Source organism: Nuphar pumila, chromosome 2 (assembly GCF_984573655.1).
Source record: "Nuphar pumila chromosome 2, dmNupPumi1.hap1.1, whole genome shotgun sequence".
Lineage (NCBI taxonomy): Eukaryota > Viridiplantae > Streptophyta > Magnoliopsida > Nymphaeales > Nymphaeaceae > Nuphar > Nuphar pumila.
Genome location: NC_143250.1, coordinates 136,815,784 through 136,835,876, shown reverse-complemented (window position 1 = coordinate 136,835,876; position 20,093 = coordinate 136,815,784). Strand labels below are relative to the sequence as shown.

General features: G+C 36.6%; 1 protein-coding gene across 1 annotated transcript; it reads left to right on the top strand.

Moving 5' to 3' along the window:
- The first annotated feature begins 529 nt into the window (after window positions 1-529).
- Window positions 530-19,785, top strand: LOC149847254 (putative small nuclear ribonucleoprotein G). The gene is made up of 4 exons (XM_089998361.1): window positions 530-690; window positions 828-850; window positions 19,022-19,143; window positions 19,425-19,785. Exons 1-4 carry the CDS (start codon window positions 656-658, stop codon window positions 19,482-19,484), a joined length of 240 nt encoding a protein of 79 aa, XP_089854487.1. The 5' UTR covers window positions 530-655; the 3' UTR covers window positions 19,485-19,785.
- Window positions 19,786-20,093: the final 308 nt, after the last annotated feature.

Sequence of the window (20,093 nt, the reverse complement as noted above, 5' to 3'; positions counted from 1 at the left end):
CAATTCAAATGGGGATGAGGCGGGAAAAAGTGGCAGGGGCGGGGAAAAGGGTACGTCCATCCCTGCCTCCATCCCCGAACGGGGATGGATTTTAACCTTCATCCTCGCCTCCATCCCCGTTTATCCCTGGTCCAAACGGGGCGGGGCCCTGCTTTCCCCCGGTCCACTCCCATCCCTACCTCCATCCCTCGGGATTTTATTTTAACCTTCACCGCCTCCATCACCGTTTCATGTCCTTCATTCCCTGTCCAAATGAGGAGAGGCGGGGCAGGACGCCATTTCTCTCTGGTCCACTGCCATCCCTAATTGGGTGCTGAAATTCTATATAGGATCCAGCTTGAGCTTGACTGACCTAGCTCGGCTCATTGCAAGCTCGGGCTCGGTTTAGCTAGTCGCGAGCTCGAGCTCAGTTTCAGCCTTAACGGAGTTCGCGTGGCTTGAGAATTTAGATCAAGCACGACCCTATCCGACCCACTTGCACTCCCCGGTCGACCCGACAAATTTAAATAGAAGTCGTAAATGAAAGAAAGGGGTTTTATTAGGGTTTTAGGGGCATCGGAGGACCCCCCCCCTCCCCCTCCTCCTCTCTCTCTCTCTATCGTGAGCCCTAATTTGTTGCTTCATTTTTTTGGGTTTCTGTTGATTGTCTTCCACCATGAGCAAATCAGGGCAGCCCCCAGATCTCAAAAAGTAAGTCTCTCTACGATTTCCTTTTCGGTTTTAGTTTATATGTTTTGTGTTTGTTTCCCTTTTTTTTCTCTTATTGAAGGCGTATTAATTTCTTGTCTTTGTGCTTTCCTTCGCGTTTTTTTTTTGAAATTCGGCAGGTACATGGACAAGAAACTTCACAGTAAGTACTGAACCCTAGTTTCTTTCTTTCTTTCTTTTTTTGGGCTTTTTTGCGGTTTATTTGCTTACGCTGAAGATAGATTGCAGTACGTTCACTGAAATCTTGATTTGGTTGGATGGGTAACGAAATTATGATTACCATTAAAAAGGAGTGTGTAGCATCTAAAGATCTAATTTATCGAGAATAGATGGGATATGTCGAGAACTTGCATTATGTTTTATTATATAATTTCCCAAATTATCCCAGTTTTGTCGACAAATGGGTGCGCTGAAACGGGCGTTTGGGGTGTACCCACGGAGTGGGATAAGCTGGGCAAGTGCACAGTGCTTCAGTGATATAGTTTTCTTACATCCCACTTTTCTGGATATGTGGCTGCGTCCGATAGCCCCTAAAATATCCTTTAAAACGCATTCTCTCACGTAGATGTATCAATTATCTATTTAATTGGTTTATGTCTAACTATTTGTTAAATTGTCTTTATTGTTGTGACAACATTGATGAAAGTGCTTTTTCCCTCTTTTTTGGTTTTCCGTTTTCTTAATATCCATATATGGGTATGAGAGTGATGCCCACAAAATTTGAATTTCTCATGCACCCACTTATCCAGAAAAGTGGAATAAATTAGGAAATTGTGCTATGTTTCAAAATGTAGTATTTCCCAGCTCATCTAAGTTTTCTGGATAAGTGGCTGGATCTAGACGCACTTAAGGAACGTGATGAAAATGTGATAGTATATGCATTTTAGGTGCATCCAGTTCACCGATTCCTTACAGTGAGAAGTTAGATTCTTAACCACAGTGTAATCACTAGATATACATGATTAGCGATTTAGTTGACGTGTATTAGTATCTGCATGTGGGGCCATGTACTTTTGTTTTGTTAGTAGGTCTATGTTTGGTTACTCTTTTGTTATTTTCAACATACAGCTACGTTCAACTGTAATAGTGCCATTATTATGGATGATTATGGAATTATACATTAGTTTTCCATCATAACAAACCTTCAGAGTTTTCTTGAGACTTCTTCATTGAGATTAGAAATTTTGCTGAGGTTGATATGTTCTAAGGCCATTCTAAGTCATATTTCACTTCTAGTTTCATTTCATCTGACCCTGTTCTCTTGGATCAATCTTTGAAAATGTTTATTGAAGCTCATTTTTCATATGAGTTATGGTGGATGCTGGATTCCTCTACAAATGGCAATCCCTGCAGTCCAATTTCCCTTGTCATGGTTCACTAGCAGACTGTTTTGTACTAATCCTATACATCTGCATATTTTCTTAGTGCATTGCAGACACACACACACACACACTCATGAACCTGTCCTGCTGCAAGTCACCAACCACCACCAGTATAGTGTGTTAGTGTCCATGGTACTTAGTAAAATGTATTTATCATAGTAATGCTGTGATATTTTAAAACTATTTTTTAGAAAATTTATTTTTCAAAAATGATTCCAGTTGTTTAAATTTTCATTTTCTGTTTTGGAAAAATGTTGAGATCTTTCTGACTTTTTTTGGTTGAAAAAACAATTATTTTTATTTTTCCTGAGAAAAATTGTGTTGATATTATCACGAAAACCATATCAGTGATTATGCTTTGAACCTAACAGGGATCAGTTTGTCATTTTCATTTTCTTTAAGGACTTGGAGGAAGCTTGCTACCATAGGTTAACATCGTTCGGTTGTTTTTACATATAGCATAGTGAAAAGGTTTTGCTACTTCTTGCACGTTCCTTTCTCTTTGTCTCGGCTTATGCTTTGTTACCATGGGTTAACATTGTTTTGTTGTTTTTCACTTGTAGCATAGTGAAGAGGTTTTGTTACTTTTTGTGCATTCCTTTCTCTTGGCCTTGGCTTATGCTTTAGGCACACAACTTTCTTGTTTTTAGGCTTTGGTTGTTTTATTCCCCAATTATTCACATCAATTTGCTGGTGGAATGTGTATGCAAAGGTTGAAGACACTTAGTTGTTGAATTTGTGAAATATTATAGTGTCTTTTAATGTATTTTTCTTTTAATGTCTACCATTAGTTAGATATCATTTATCACAACCTTAGTTGTCAAAGGCGCTAGGCGGAACCTAGGTGGTGAGCCCCTAAAAAGACTAAACGGGAACTAGGCGGACTAAGCAGGACCCCAAATAATTTTTTTTTAACAAAACACACAAAATATGTAAACAAACTGCTAAAATTAATATCAAACATGTATACAACATAAAATCAATCAACAATAAGCAATAGACAAAACATAACATGTCGTTGAACACTGAAAAACAATTATATTAAATAATCTGCTTAAATTTATAATATATGTTTATGATATGTTAAAAATATAATTATATATATTTACCTATGTCACAGGGATTCAGCCAACAGGGTGCCATACCCATGTCGATGCGACGTGACTCGAGTGCGGGTGTGGGTGCGATACCCGGTGCAGTCAAGCCGACCCTGGGTGCGATCAACGCACCTAGGGTCATAACCTATGTCACAGGGATTCAGCCAGACAGGTGCCGCGGGTGCAGCACCCGGTGCGGTCAACCCGACCCTAGGTGCGGTCAATGCACCCAGGGTCATTTTGGTCCATTTTTCTTTTTCTTTTTAAATTTCCCTATGAAATGGGCTCGAAATTTAAAAATCCCCTTTTTGGATGCTTGCAAACCTCTACAGTGAAAACCGATATAGAAATCCCACTCTATAGTGTTCGGTGTTTGTGAAAGTTATGTTTTACAACCTGTACATAATTCACTGTGTACTGCTTGTTTGGGGGTTTAAAGACCCTTTCATATATTTCTTCTTTTTACTCAAGAAATACCATGGGTGACACTAAACAAAGTACAACATTTTCATTGACAAGAGATCCTTAAAAAAACCCATGAAATGGACTAAAACCAAGGAGAAGCAAAAGAGAAAACAAAGATGGAGAAGAAGAAAGAATGAACAAGTAGGAAATTAAAGAGTACCAGCAAGTTTAGGAAGGGAGCGCCAGCTGCCATGGCCATTCTTCTTCATGTAATCGACCAAGATCTCGTCTTCTTCAGCCGTCCACAGACCCTTTTTCAACCCTTGCTTTTCACAACATGGAGCTCTCCCCATCTCTCTCTCTCTCTCTCGTACGAAGGAGAGCCAAAAGAGTGCTGTGTGATCGACTCCTTCAGCTATAAATACTCAAAAGTATTTCGTACTATCAGCTAGTCAGAGAGAGAGAGAGAGAGAGAGAGAGAGAGAGAGAGAGAGAGAGAGAGAGAGAGAGAGAGAGAGAGAGAGAGAGCAATGAATGAAAGGTGACCCAGACTGGTTCAATGATGCGCTCTGTCAGGCATGAATTAAATGAGTTGTACAGACTTCACATTCACCTCTCCAGCTCTCCACCTTGATCATTGCGTCAGAGAGAGAGAGAGAGAGAGAGAGAGAGAGAGAGAGAGAGAGAGAGAGAGAGAGAGAGAGAGAGAGAGAGAGAGAGAGATTATTATCACTACTCTTATGAGTGCGAAGCGCTGGCCCCGCCACATTGTCGCTCGTGGTTAGGCCCACTTTCAATTTCATGGTGTCAACGGGTTGGGTTTGGTTCGGATTTAAGTGAAATCAAACTCAAACCCTATATGAGATAATGGTACCGGGTTTTGGACTTGAGTCTAATGGAATCCATCATAAGAAACCATACCAGGATCTTGGACTAGAGTCTAATTGAACTCATCATAAGAGAAACCATACCCGAACCTTATAAGGTTACATAAATCAGATCCAAACCATACCTGCTAAAATAATATTTTTTTATCATTTTTACATTGAAAATATTTATTTGCCGCACCATATATATATACATTTATATTTTGACATTGCTAAAATAAATCCGATCCAAACCATATATATATTTATTTTTGTCGCACCCCTGCACCCAAGGTTTTTGAAAATGCTGCATCCCTGCACCCGCACCCGCATCCATGTGACATAGGTCATAACTATCCATAACCAGACCCGAAAGAAAAAAGATGAAAGGGGCCGAGTGGGGGATTAAGGTAAATCTTGTTAAAATATATATGTTCACACACACACACACACACACATATATATATGTGTGTGTGTGTGTGTGTGTGTGAAATACCCGATAGGGGTATTTTTGTCATTTTACATAATTGTTTTTAGAAACAACTATTTTATGTAAATAATTATTTTTGGTTTTTTGTTTTTTATTTTTTCCTTTTATTTTGAATAAGGGATCCATGCATAAGGGGCCCCACATAGAGTCGTTGGGGCCGCAACGATCACAAATGTGACCGTTTGGGCTCCCAACGATCACAAATGTGACCGTTTGGGCTCCCAACGTCTCTATGGGGAGCTCCCAATGGCTCCCCCTTTTCATCCCTCTTTCTTGTATAAATAAGGGTCTTTACCCCATGTATTTCTATGGCCTTTTAGGTCCTCGTTCAATGAAGTATGTGCAACTTATGCCTTTTCGTAGGCTTCTTGTGGTGTCCTTTAGTGGACCATTTTGTTATTCCCCATTATGGGGTTGTATTTGTCCAATATTGGACCTTATGAATGCATTATGCATTCTTGTAATTCATTTTCGCATACTTTCTAACATGGTATCAGAGCATGGTTAGGATCGAGTTGTTCTTTGGTGAATCGGGAAGCGTGTTATTCAAGAAATTTTAAAGAAAAGTGGTGAAGTTTTCATTTCTCTCTCTCTTTTCTTTCTTAAAGTTATTTGGTATGCATTCTATTTCTTTAAGTGTCGAGCATTATGAAGAATTAGGTATGTTTTTCATATGTGTTCTCTTTGTCATTATGTCTTTTTATAAGAGTTTGGGTTACTTGATACTCCATTGAACCTTTATCGTATATTATACTTTTTCGTATGTTTTTCTTTGAATTTTTTTAAATGATAATTTCTAAAAACCGGTGAACTTGTTTTCTTTTTCAATTAGATATATGATTGCTCAAAACATGTTTCAATGGGTCGGTAAAAATTTATGACCATTGGAGTTTTTGAATTTATATTTAACTTTGTTTGTAAGAATACCTTTTATACGAATGATAAGTCTTTAAAGAAAGTTGTGTTAAGATTAAAATGTTTGTGAGATATATAGTATTGATCACATACTCTTCTACACTCTCATCATATTTGTTTTTTCGTATTGAAGGTATGCGTTTATCCACTAAAAAGTCTTATATGTGGCTTCTTATAATATCGTGTTTGTTTGAAAAATGATTGACATATATCATCTATGAAAAATTCCTTATCAAGTTTTGATTCCCTTACCTAATGTGTCCTTTTCATATGAACAATATTTGATTAAGAAGGCGTCTTATAATACCGGTTGAATTAAGTTTTAAAATGGTCTTATGGAATATGATTATTCTCTTTACATCTTTATACTCTTAAAGATTCTTCAAATTTGATTTCAGGAGTTTGTCTCATTGTAAAATTTATGGTCTTCATTAATGCTTGTTGCATACTTATTGCATTAGGAGTTGGTTATAACCTATTAAGTCATGTTTTTGATAAACTTATGAGTTTTGAATTTTTTTCAATAAATATTTGATTTTATAGATTTATGCCATAGTGCAATCTTATTTTGTTGTAAGGTTTTTTAATAAACCTATTATTCTTCTTTGTTGGGATTTTTCCCACTTTAATGAAGTTTTTCCTCTCCTTCTTTTTGTGTGTATCTTCCTTTGGGGATTTTGCGTATTTTTTGTGTTTGAACTCTCTTTGAGGAGCCTTTCGGTCCTTGTAATCTTCTTATGAGTATATACTATTTATAAAGATTTCATGGTTATTGTGAGAAGATTGTTTGTGAGTATCTTTCTCTTGCATAATATCCTTCAAAGATTCATTAATAATTGTAAACCTTTGTGGATCTTTTGAGATTGGTTGTGAGCATTTTTTTAAAGTTACAGTAGTGGTTTTCATAATATTTTTAAACTTCATAATCTTACCATCTTTATGAATGCCTATGTTGTCCTAAATTTGTTATTTGCTCATTCAAGATTATTGTCATTCGACATCTTGTATTGCGTAAAAGTGCATGCTTGCTCACTTTTTTTATATTTTACATATTTGTGCAAGTGTGGTGTAAGTGCATTTGTTTATATTTGTTTATCAAGTATTTATGCTTGTATGCTTATAGCCTTTGTGCACATGACGTCGCTTAATATTTTATGTTGTGTTTGTTGCATAATAAACCTTTTTAACTTCTTTGGAGAATTGATCATGATTAAGCATAATTCATGTTTATGCAAAATCGTTGTTATAAAGCATATTGTTGCGATTGATTATATTGGACCTTTGATTTGTTTTTTTTTTCAAATCGATCCTCTTTGTAAAATCACCTATTTGGAAAATGATTTCCCTAAGTGTTCATTGCCTTTTTATGACATTTATATTTATCCATCACCAGTTGTTATATGATGCATCAATCCTTTTTTGCCTTATTATTGTTATATTAGAGATGTTTGTTAAGGTGAGTTATGGGCAACTCGTGTTATATCATTTTAGATTGTCAACTTGTAGTTTGACTCTAAAATGACTTGTTATGTGATCTCTAATTATGAGTGTGTCACTCGTTTATTTTTGGCCATTGTTTTTATGGATGCTCTTAATTATGTGTACCTATGAAGTTTGAAACCTTAAATGTTTTAAGGTATATTGAAATTAATGTTTTATTTGTTAAATGTTTGTCATTACAAGTCTTATTGCCTCAAAAGTCTTTCCTTTTTTATGCTTCTTATCTAAGTGTCATCATATGTAGACAAAACATATTATTACATCTTTGTGTGTTGGTAGCCCTTTAGTGGCATATTATTATGCTCTTTGTCTATTCATTATATGTAGACAAGGCACGTTGATTCACACCATTGTGTGTGATTTTAGTCCATGTTGGCATTTGTGTTCTTGTTCTAGTCGCTGAGATGTATGTCCATGGTTGGCTTCTTTCACTCATTTCAAGTGTCATTTTATGTAGACAAAAGATGTTATGTCACATCTTCGCGTATGTTTTTGCCCATGGTTGGCTTGATACTCTTGTTCTAGTAGCTGAACATACTTGATTTTTAGTGTATTTTTACGTAGACAAAAGATGTTTTTGGTCCATGTTGGCGTGTATTCTCTTGTTCTTGTCGTTGATGCACTCATTTTAAGTATTATTACACGTACACAAGAGGTATTTTTACACACTTTTGTGTGTGTCTTTGGCATTATATTTATGTTCTTGATCTAGTAGCTTATACACTTTATTTTTATGGGTTTTGGAGGACTATTGAGGTAGTTGCTTGTAGTGGATGAAATATTGTTGAAATTTGCAAAATTTCATTCATAACTTGTGTTTTAAGATATTCTAGTGGATCATATCATTGATATGCATATTTGAAAACCAATTTAATATTTTGGCATTTAACCTATATATTACGTGTTTTTTGATTTTTGGGCCACCTAATGAGCTTTTGTATTTGCAAATATTTGAGTAAGAATTTCCTCAATGTGTAAGGCTTTCTACTCAAATATATTTCGCTCTTGACTCTTGGGTGGACATTTTTAGCAAGATCATATGTGACATTTGTTTAGAATTTCTTCTCTCTAAGATGTGAAAGAAATCATTAGATCTTGTGTTAAAATGTCTCCCTATTATTGATTTGTGTGTCAAATATGCTTTTGTTTGTATGTTCTTTTAAGGGAGCCATTAGTTCTTATGTGAACAGTATGTTCTTAAAGATATTTGTAATACATGAAACCTTTTTAATCTTAATACAAATTTCATAATTTTGTGTGTCTTTGTGCACTTGTGAGTGTTCTCTCTTGTACCTTTTAGATACATTTATTTAAGTATTCTTAGTATGGCTTTTGTGCACATATCCTTCTTCAAGAACATAGTGTGTTTTATCAATAGAATATTTAAGTTTAAGTTATTTTTTGCATAATACTTAATTAAAATGCATGAAATATCTTTTAAATAGTTGTTTTGATGAAATCATATGGTCAATCTTATTTATCTTTTATTTGATTAAGATACAAAGATATTTTTTACTTGGAGTTCTTTTGACTTGTTCTACAGGTTCGCCAAGACAAGACGAAAGAAGTATCTATGATACATCGTGGAAGAAGCTTGAGGATGATCATTAAAGACAGTTAAAGGCTGACATTTGCAAAGTTCTTTCATGTACTGTAAAGATGATGACTTCCATTGAAGATTCTTTGAAGACCTGGAGCCCTCCTTTTTGTATCTTCAAATTTTCGTTGTCCCCACGTAAAGTTTGAGGGGAGGTGTTAAAATATATATGTTCTCATATATATATATATATACTTATAAGTATATATATATGTGTGAAATACCTGATAGGGGTATTTTTGTTATTTTACATAGTTGTTTTTAGAAACAACTATTTTATGTAAATAATTATTTTTAGTTTTTAGTTTTTTATTTTTTCTCATATTGGTTCATATCGCTGACCCCAATTGTTTTGGGATAAAGGCGTAGTTGTTGTTGTAGTTTTTTATTTTTCCCTTTTATTTTGAATAAGGGATCCACGCATAAGGGGCCCCACATAGAGTCGTTGGGCCCCAACAGTCACAAATGTGATCGTTGGGGCTCCCAACGTCTCTATGGGGAGCTCCCAATGGTTCCCCTTTTTCAGCCCTTTCTTGTATAAATAGGGGTCTCTACCCCATGTATTTCTATGGCCTTTTAGGCCCTTCTTCAATGAAGTATGTGCAACTTATGCCTCTTCGTAGGCTGGTTGTATTTGTCCAATATTGGACCTTATGAATGCATTATGCATTCTTGTAATTCATTTCCGTATACTTTCTAACAAATCTCCCTCAGAATGCCTTCTGAATCAATCAAGAAGTATTGCCAATTTTTTCCTTATTATTTTAAGAGAACATTCGGCAAATATCAATTACTTATCCTTTGTCGAACATCATTCTCCCTAGTTGCACTAGGCATTTTTAAAAATTTGTCTTTACTTCAAAATGTCCTGAATGCAGGCATGATCAAACAAAATCTTTCATCATTCATTTGCATATAATTGTATTCATTTACATTCATTATGTGCAACTTATGCCTCTTCGTAGGCTGGTTGTATTTGTCCAATATTGGACCTTATGAATGCATTATGCATTCTTGTAATTCATTTCCGTATACTTTCTAACAAATCTCCCTCAGAATGCCTTCCGAATCAATCAAGAAGTATGGCCAATTTTTTCCTTATTATTTTAAGAGAACATTCGGCAAATATCAATTACTTATCCTTTGTCGAACATCATTCTCCCTAGTTGCACTAGGCATTTTTAAAAATTTGTCTTTACTTCAAAATGTCCTGAATGCAGGCATGATCAAACAAAATCTTTCTATCATTCATTTGCATATAATTGTATTCATTTACATTCATTTGCATTTGCATAAGATTTATTACCCATTCAGGATAAAGGATAAATGCTGAGACCTTGGCAAGTTGTCCAAGTCATCGTGAGGGCGAAGATTGAAAATCTCTCGTCATAAATCAACAAACAGTTTTTGAAACACAAGTCTTTTTTCAATTCGACCTTTGGGTCGAGTCTTTTATCGAAACCATTTTTGCCAATCTTGTCAAAACCAATGTTCGCACTTTTAGAGTCTTAATTTTAGATCTTAGAATTAGACTGCCGCAAAAGGGATAGACATAAGATAGATCCTAGAATGAAGTGATGGGCACTGAAAGGAGCTAAACAAGTAATGTTTGTAGAGCAGATAGTTAAGGAAGCTGATTGGTGTCTCGCGGATGATTCAGAATCAATGTGGAATAAGATAGCGAGTGACATGAGAAAGGTGGCTAAGGAGGTATTGGGTGAGTCTAAAGGCGGTGCACCGCTAGGTAAGGATACATCATGGTGGAATGAGGATGTCAAATTAGCTATTAAGGTTAAAAGAGAGTGTTATAAAAATCATAGTAAGAGTCGTGATAATGAGAATTTTGAGAAGTATATGATAGCAAAGAAGGAAGCTAAAAAAGTAGTTTGAAATGTGAGGGATAAGGTATATAAGGAGGTTTATGACAAGTTGGATACTAAAGAGGGCGAGAAGGATATTTATAGGCTTGCAAATAGGAGAGATAGAAAATCGAGGGATCTGGGTATGTTTAGATGTATCAAAGATGAAACACAAAGGGTTTTAGTCAAAGATGAGGAGATTAAGGAGAGATGAAAATATTATTTTGATAAGCTATTTAATGGAAGTCATGCTCAGGATCTTGGAGACTTCTCCATTCTTTTTCATGAGATGAATCGTGATTTCATGCGTAAGATTCAAAAGAAAGAAATTGCAGAGGCTTTGAAGAAAATGAAATCAAGAAGGGCAGTTGGCCCAGATGGTATACCTATCGAGACTTGGAAATGCTTGGGAGAGAAATGTTTAGAATGGTTGACAAATCTTTTTAACAAGATTTGTTGGACAAATAAGACTCCTAATGAGTGGAGGAAGAGTACTTTGGTGCCTCTATATAAAAATAAGGGTGATATACAAGATTGCACAAACTATCGTGGTATAAAACTCATGAGTCATACTATGAAACTTTGGGAGAGGGTGATTGAGTTAAGGTTGAGGAAGGTTGTCATGATATCGGAGAATCAATTTGGTTTTATGCCTAGAAGATCAACTATGGAAGCTATATATCTTCTTAGACAACTTATTGAGAGATATAGAGAGAGGAACAAAGATTTTCTTATGGTTTTTATTGATTTGGAGAAGGCATACGATAGAGTACCTAGGGACGTTCTCTGGTAGACAATGATGAAGAAAGGTGTTTCTCTCAAGTACATTAGTATAATTAAAGATATGTATGAAGGAGTAGTAACCAATGTCCACACTTATGGAGGGGTGACAACCAATTTTCCTATAACGGTTGGGTTACGTCAAGGATATGCTTTAAGCCCTTTCCTATTTGCTATAGTGATGGATGGGCTTACGAGATCAATTCAAAAAAATGTGCCGTGGTGTATGTTGCTTGCTGATGATATTGTTTTGATTGATGAGTCTAGAGCTGGGGTTAATGCTAAGTTAGAATTATGGAGACAAACATTGGAATCAAGAGGTTTTAAGTTGAGTAAGAGTAAAATAGAATATATGGAATGTTGGTTTAGTAAGCAACGAAGTAGTGATGAGAGTGTAGTGAAGCTTGGTGAGCAAGAAATACCGGTGGATGATTGTTTCAAATATTTGTGATCTATCATTCAAAAGTATGGAGAAATTGATGGAGATGTAAAACATAGGATAAAGGTTGGGTGGATGAAATGAAAAATTGCAATTGGAGTGTTGTGCAATCGTAGAATGCCATTGCGGTTGAAGGGAAAGTTTTATAGGACGACTATTAGGCCCGCTTTACTATATGGTACAGAATGTTGGGCTACTAAGAGACATCATATTCAAAAAATAAGTGTAGCTGAGATGCGTATGCTTAGATGAATGTGTGAAAATACAATAAAAAATAAGATTCAGAACGAGGAGATACGCAAGAAGGTAGGCGTTGCACCCATTGAAAATAAAATGAGAGAGAATCGTTTACGGTGGTTTGGACATATTCGACGAAGGCCTAATGATGCTCCAATTAGAAGGATGGAGAAATGGGAAAATATATTAGTTAAAAGAGGTCGGGGTAGTCCTAGGAAGACTTGGATGGAGATGATATGAAAGGACATGAATGCTTTGAACCTCACCGAGGACATGGCATTGGATAAAAATGATTGGAGGAGAATGATTCATGTGGAAGACCCAGAATAATTTTCTTTTTTGGTTCATATCGCCAACCCCAATTGTTTATTGATGAAGGCGTAGTTGTTGTTGTCAAAATCAACCTTTGGGTAAAGCCTATTCTCTAAATCCGGTTTTTACTGGTCGAACTTCCTAAACCCGATCTTTACTGGTCAATGTTTTCGAACCCAGTCCAAGCCAGAAAGGTCTTGACTTCATATGAAAGGAATTATTTGTCTTTTCCAAGTCAAAAGATTTGAATGATTTAGTTTTTCAGATACAAGTTGACTCAGAAAACTGGAGGAAAGATCAGAATGAATAGAGGACGAATCCATATTATAGATCGCGTGTTTTTTTTTAGTTCTGGTTATGTACCAGAACCGCAACACAAGCCCTTATGAAGCCCAGAATGTCAGAATAATGGATTGCGTGATAGAAAAAAAAATTTAATGACGTCAAATAGAGAAGAATATAAAATGTAACGAAGAAGAGAAGTTCTGTTTGCACAACAACAATGAGATGCGTGAAAACAGAATTTAATCACACAAAAAATTAAGTATAGATCTAAAAAAAAACAATACCAGATTTTAAAGTGATCTGGTTTTCAGAAAGAGAAGTTACACAGATCTTTAAGTATAGTTCTGAAGAAGCAATACCAGATCGGTCTTAGACAAAATAGAGAAAACCGACATAATAGAGAGATAGAATAAACCCAGATCTGAAAATCAGATTTGACGTGATCTGGTTTTCAGAAAGAAAAATTACACAGATCTTTAAGTGTAGTTCTGAAGAAGCAATACCAGATCTGATACAATCAGATCTATCTTAGACTGAATAGAGAAACCGATAGAATAGAGAAATGGAATAAACCCAGATCTGAAATTAGATTTGACGTAAAAACAAGGAGATGAGAATAGAAGTAGGAGATGGGAAGAAGAAAAGAGGAAAGAAATACAAAACCAACCTTTAGTGAACTTAAATTGATTCAACCTGCTCTGATACCATGTCAGAACTTGACTGTCCAGTCATGTCAATCCACTTCCAGCAGAAAAGGAGATAGCAGAAGACAAAAGGGCTGCTGCTTGCTGCACAGAAAAAAGTCATCATCGTGACCTAGAAAGGCTTTGTTTATATAGAGTGTTTACAACATACCATGGATGATAATGTCCCTGAAGATAAAGATAAAATACAAATATGTGCACATGTGTAAATTAGAAATACAAAATATGATATATGGATCTGGAGCAAATGTAGGTCCAGAACCATATCATGACTTCTTTAACATGAAGATCACATACTCTACGAGGGGATTGCATTTGTCCTAGCATAAGTATGCAACAGAGCTTGTTGTGAAAGCCATACTTGCAAATGATGCCTGGAAAGTGACTTCTCCAATAGAAGCTAATGCAAAGTTGAGGGCAACCGATGGAGAAGTTTTGGAAGATCCAGTTGTGTACAGGAAGTTGGTTGTTAGACTAATTTACTTGACTATTTCCAGTGCAGATATCATGAACGATGTACATGTTGTTAGTCAGTTTATGAGCTCACCCACATCTGTTCATCTTGCCGTTGTTCTTAGGATAATTCGCTATGTGTGAGATACTATGCATTATGAGATGTTCTTTTTATCATCATCATCCATAGATCTTAAAGCCTTTTGTGATGCAGATTTTTTAAGGTCTACTTGTGATTGTCTCTCCACCACAGGTTTTTGTATCTTCTTTGAAACCTCCTTAATTTCTTGAAAAAGCAAAAAACAACAAATGGTTGCTTTATCTACTGCAAAAGCTGAATATAGAGCAATGACTCAGGTAATTACAAAAGTCATTTGGATAAGATCATTGTCGGGTGAGCTTGGAATCTATGTGGGTAAGAAAACTGCCTTGTGTTGTGACAATATGAGTTCTATCCACATTGCAAAGAATCCAAAGTTTCATGAGAGGACCAAATGTATTGAGATAGTTGGTCATTTTACTAGGAAGGCTTATGAAGATGTCATAATATCTTTGGAGCATGTGAGGTCAAAGGAACAGATTGCAGTGACTTTTACTAAAAGTCTTGCTCCATTACACTTTCAGTCATTTATTTCCAAACTTTGAATGATTCTCTTATTAACATCTTAAGTTTGATGTGGAGTGTTGAATAATGTAATATATTTGTGTATCATATGTATTACTAGCCACGTAATCGGGACACACCAAAATGGTCGGTGTACTCGTGTCGACATGGGGGCGGGTACCGGATGTAGTGCGGGTATGCCCTAGGTCGGGTCCTGCATTGCTCTGGGTCAAGTCCAACCCTGACCCAAACTTTTTTTCATAGTTTAAAAACTCGCTGGGTTGACTCAGCCGGATCGCCCAGTCACCGAGTAAAAAATGTGTAACTCGGCTTTTACAAAACTCGATCGAGTCATGGGCGAGTGATGCATATATGTACATATATAATATATTATATATAATTACATATATTATATGAAGTATACTATAAATATTATGCATATTTTGTATAAAACATAATTATACATGTATTAATAAAATTATACATTAAATATATTATAAAAATATCATATAATGTATATTATATATAATATATTGGTAAAATACTATAAAATATAGATAATTTATACATATAAAGTTAACATGACCCGGCCGAGTCACGAGTCACTCAAGGATGAGCCGAGTGACGAGTCACCGAGTTTTAAAACCATGTTTTTTTGGGTTTAATGTAGGTGAAAGGCAGGGAGGAAGAAGAAGAAAGAGGAAGAGAAAGAGAAAGAGGAGAAAAGAAGAGAGAGAGAGAGAGAGAGAGAGAGAGAGAGAGAGAGAGGTACCTTGCTGGAAGAGTTGTGTGCCTGATCGTGGTGTTGTTGCCCTGTGAGTGTAGGAGGAGGAGAGCAGGGAGGAAGGAAGAGATTCGGAAGGGGGTGGGGTTGCGAAAACTTGTGCTAACCCCCTCTTTCCCCTTTTCCTTAAGTCGGATCTCTCTCTCTCTCTCTCTTCTTTTCTCCTTTCCAACTTTTAAAACACCTGGCTCAAGAAGCATCCAGGTGTTATCTGAGTCTGATCCAGGTCAGATTCAGACCTGACTCTGATCCAAACTTGGTTTTGATCCAGGTCTAACTCAGGCCTGATCTAACCCAGATCTTAATTAGGACTGGGTTTGATCCAGGTATGATTCTGACCTGAGACTAACACAGGTCTGAATCAGGCCTGGGTATGAATGATCTGGATCTGTTTAGACCCAGGACTGATTCAGACTTGGGTCAAATCAACCTATATTTGGACTAGACCTGGATCTGTTTTGGTCCAGGTTTGGGCCAGACATGGGTCAAACTCAAGACTGGCTTTATATATATATATATCTATATATCTATATATATATATATATATATATATATATATATATATATAGAGAGAGAGAGAGAGAGAGAGAGAGAGAGAGAGAGAGAGAGAGATGCCTAATGAAATATGCTTAATGGGTTTTTCTGCTCTTCCGGTGTTTTTTTCGCTGTTCCGACCCCATAAATGTGTTGGGCATGGTCGATTTACGAGGAATCCACACCTGGATCATGTGTTTTCGATGAAAAAAATGATATTTGGAGCCTAAAAAATTTACAAAGATTTTGGACTGCTGATTTTTCAAACCTTATAAAAACCCACCCATGTGTCGGAATCGAACGCTTCAAGAGATGATCAAGTGTTTCTAATACTTCAACCATTGATGCTAAAAGACCTAGACAAGTTGTTATCAAGTTGATGATGCTATTTCTGCTTTGGCGTTTCAAGTCTTTAGATATACATAGCAGTGCTACGCTCTTGATGACAAGTTAGTTGAACACCAGCTTAGCAGTGATTACATGATTCACTGAATACTTCCTTTTCCAATATGCCAGGTTTACCACACTTCAATACTCCTACTTTGCTTGTTAACTCAGAAGTCACACATCACATGAATCCTAGAACTACCCCATTTGCAACTACCATCTGTTTTCCATCTTCACCGTTGATGAAATCATAGGCCAATGGAGAAGTTGGCTCTGTATCTTACTGCAATTTATCTATCTGCAAGATTCTTATTTTCTTATTATATGTATTGCCAATTTTCAATTAATCTCCATATTCTTTGCATCTTCATCGCTTTACACCTATCACAGACACTTTGGATACCTCAGGTAGCACTTATCCTGCTTCTGACCAAGCAGTAAATAACATCTTAAAAGTTCCCTGGCCCCCAGTATCCCTATCCAAAGATTCTATGACAATTTTTATGCCACCGAAAATATTCTGCACTTTACAACCCAGTTTGTCTCATCCAATCCTTTTAAACTTAAAAGCCAGCCTTTATTGCTAAACTTTCTATCTTTAGAATGCAGACTCATAAGGAAGTAGCTGCAAAAAAGGGGATCAGTAGATATTTGATGAAATATCAATAGCTGATTGCACACCCACATGTGGGATGTCCTTCCTCTTCCACTGGAGAAGAATGCACCTGGTTGTCATCAGAAAGAGAAAATCAACTCACATAATTCTGTATGTCAATAGGAACCTGATTGTAAACACACGTAAGTTGTTGCAGATACGAGGATATAGTGATATGTAAGAAGTTTTCTGATATGATTAGTATATTAGGCGATATGGCTCCAGAACAAAAAAAGAGATCTGTGTGACTTAGCTGGCTACTGAAGGATATGCTCACAAGTATGTTAATTTATTTTTTCCTAGGTTCTTTTTGAAACAAGAACTATGTGCCAAATTGTAATCAGTTGTTTGCCCATGTGACTAGAATAACCAGGTTTAGCTAATCTTATTATGGCAGCACCTAGCATATGGTCATCATGTTGATGCAGCAATGCACTTTCGAGTGATGACCTCCATGGAACGGTGTACAATTGTAGATGAAACCTCCACCCAGTTAATTAATTTATTCTTATTCCTTCCAAATGTGGCTTATCACCTCAAACAAGATCCACAGACTTGGTTTGACAAATTTAATTCAGCAACTATCTAGGACAGCTTTTGCAATTATTAAACATGTCTTTCATATTCGTGTTGAATGGGATGATCATTCTATTTTAAATGTTGATAATATGATGGCTACAAGGAAAAATGAATTGATCATTTACTCATCCAGAATGATGTACATGCATTGAGTTTCGGGGTGGACATGGGGCTGGGTAGCCCGCAGGCTTTCGGGTACCTGGCTTGATTTGGGTCGGGCTGCCATTTGGCAATCTCGCCTGATAAAAGTCGGGCCAAGCCTGACTCGATTAATTATCAGGTCAGAGTCGAGCAGTGGATTAGGCTTGAGTTGGGCCCTTATGTGTCCAACAAAAATTATAAAAGAAAAAGAAAAAGTTAAAAATGTTTAAATTTTTTGTTTTTGGGGTCACCCAATGGGTCATGAACAATGAAATCCAAAACCCTTAAAAACCCACCATGTATGAGGGAGAAAGAAAAATGGTTCTTACTTTTATACTCAATGGGGAGCTCATCACCTTTTTCACTTCATCGATATGGGACTATTACTCTCCTGAGGATTCTTTAATTCATGCTTTATGGGGAAAGACAATATGTATTCATGCTTTAATGGGGAAAGGCAGCCATTTTTTTTTATATAAATTCTCATTTACTGCTCTGTCTCTTATATAAATGCTATCTGCCTAGTGTTTTTTCTCACTGTTAAAAAGGAATATAATAAGGTTCTTTTGCAAGGTGGATTTAGTCCCACATTGATAAGTGAAGAGAAGTGAGCCATCTCTACAAACTATAAATTGAGAGGATAGCTTTCATTATTCACGTGAATTGGAGCTGTTTCTCTCAGGTCTGATCCAGCACTTTCGGCGGGTCACGGGCAGGCTCCCCAAACCTGAGCTCGAATAATCTCAGGCCTAGCCCGACCCGATAATAATTGGGTCGGGCTTTTGGCAGCCCTAACCATTATCGGGCTTCTTGGGCTCTTACGGGTCACAAATCGGCCCGGCCCAATGTCCACCTCTAGCCATATGTCTTCTTAACATGCTAACATGTAGGTGGTGATTACACTGCTGGAGCAGCATGCTTTTACACATCTTGGATTTAAATTTAAAACTTGGTAAAATGCTCCATTTATGTTTGTGGTCTGCAGAGTTGCCACCTGGTACTTATCCTGTTGCAGGTTGTGCAGATTTGTTAGTAAAAAATTTTCTTCTTGAAAGTTGGATTTTTTCTGTCTTTAATGTATTATCTCTGTTTAGCATGGTTTTCATTTCATTGATTGATACTCTCAAAACCACTTAAAATGTCAATTTCAATATATTTCTCCATCAAGGAAATCTAGAGGAAAAACATCTTTTATAATTTCAATATTTTTCTTGGTTTGTTCGAGGCAGCTGCTAGAATTTCTCAAAAAATGCCCAAACTTTTTTATGGTGGTTCTATTGGAATCTAAACTGGATTTCTCTGTTCCAGTAAAACTGAATGCCAATCGTGTGGTGGTTGGCGTGCTTCGCGGGTTTGATCAGTTCATGAATTTAGTGGTTGACAACACTGTGGAGGTTAATGGCAATGAAAAGACTGAAATAGGGATGGTGGTGAGTGTTCTGCTCCTTTTCTAAAAATTTGGCTTCAAGTATGATTTTGGCTATGGACTTAACTCAGGTTGGCCTGGCACTTGACGTCTTGACCTGATCAAGTCTAGTCCAAAGTCCAGTCAAGACCCTCTTTGGATTACTCAAGGAACCTGATTAAATTTGTTCATGCATGTTCTTCACAAAGTGAATGGGAACCCAAGGGGCCTTGATAGGAGCCAGTCCAACCTGATTCCCAATTGGGCTCGGGCAGCTTGAAAACTATGATAATGTCATGTATGCAGGTGATCAGGGGGAACAGCGTAGTGATGATTGAAGCTCTTGAGCCAGTTAGCAGGAGTTAATAGGTTCTGCTAGAATATCGGTTGATGTGAAGAATCATTTATGCTACGTCATAGCCTGCTTTAACCCTAGTTATTGTTATAATGAAGAATCATTTACCTATGAATTTTAATTTCCTGCCTCATGCCATACAGTTGGCCTTGATGTTGCCATCACTGTTATGCAGCTTTATCTTTGATCTTTTCCCACATTCTGCCTGATAGTGGTGCGCTACATTGATGGGTCTTGTGACAGTGAGTCTTACTTTTGTACTTATCTTAATGATGCTGAATTTAATACTAAATCTTTCCAGCTTCTCCTTTACAGTGCGTGCCTGCACGTGAATGATGTGTGCCCACTTGGTCTGTCTTACTGTGCACTGAAAGCTGCACTGAAGGAAGTAGTTAATTTAAATGAATCAGTTAATTTTTTATGGGTTGTACTAGATCTAATGACATTGAAAATCTCATTATCCAAAGGGAGTGGGCCATGTGAAACCTAGCATCTGGAGATCCCTTGAAATGCCCTGAATTTTTAGGGTATTTTATTAGGATTGTCTTCTGCTGGATTTGAGCCGTGTTGCTGGTGTCCTGGTGGTTGTTCCTTCTCTGATTTATAGCTTAAAATATAGT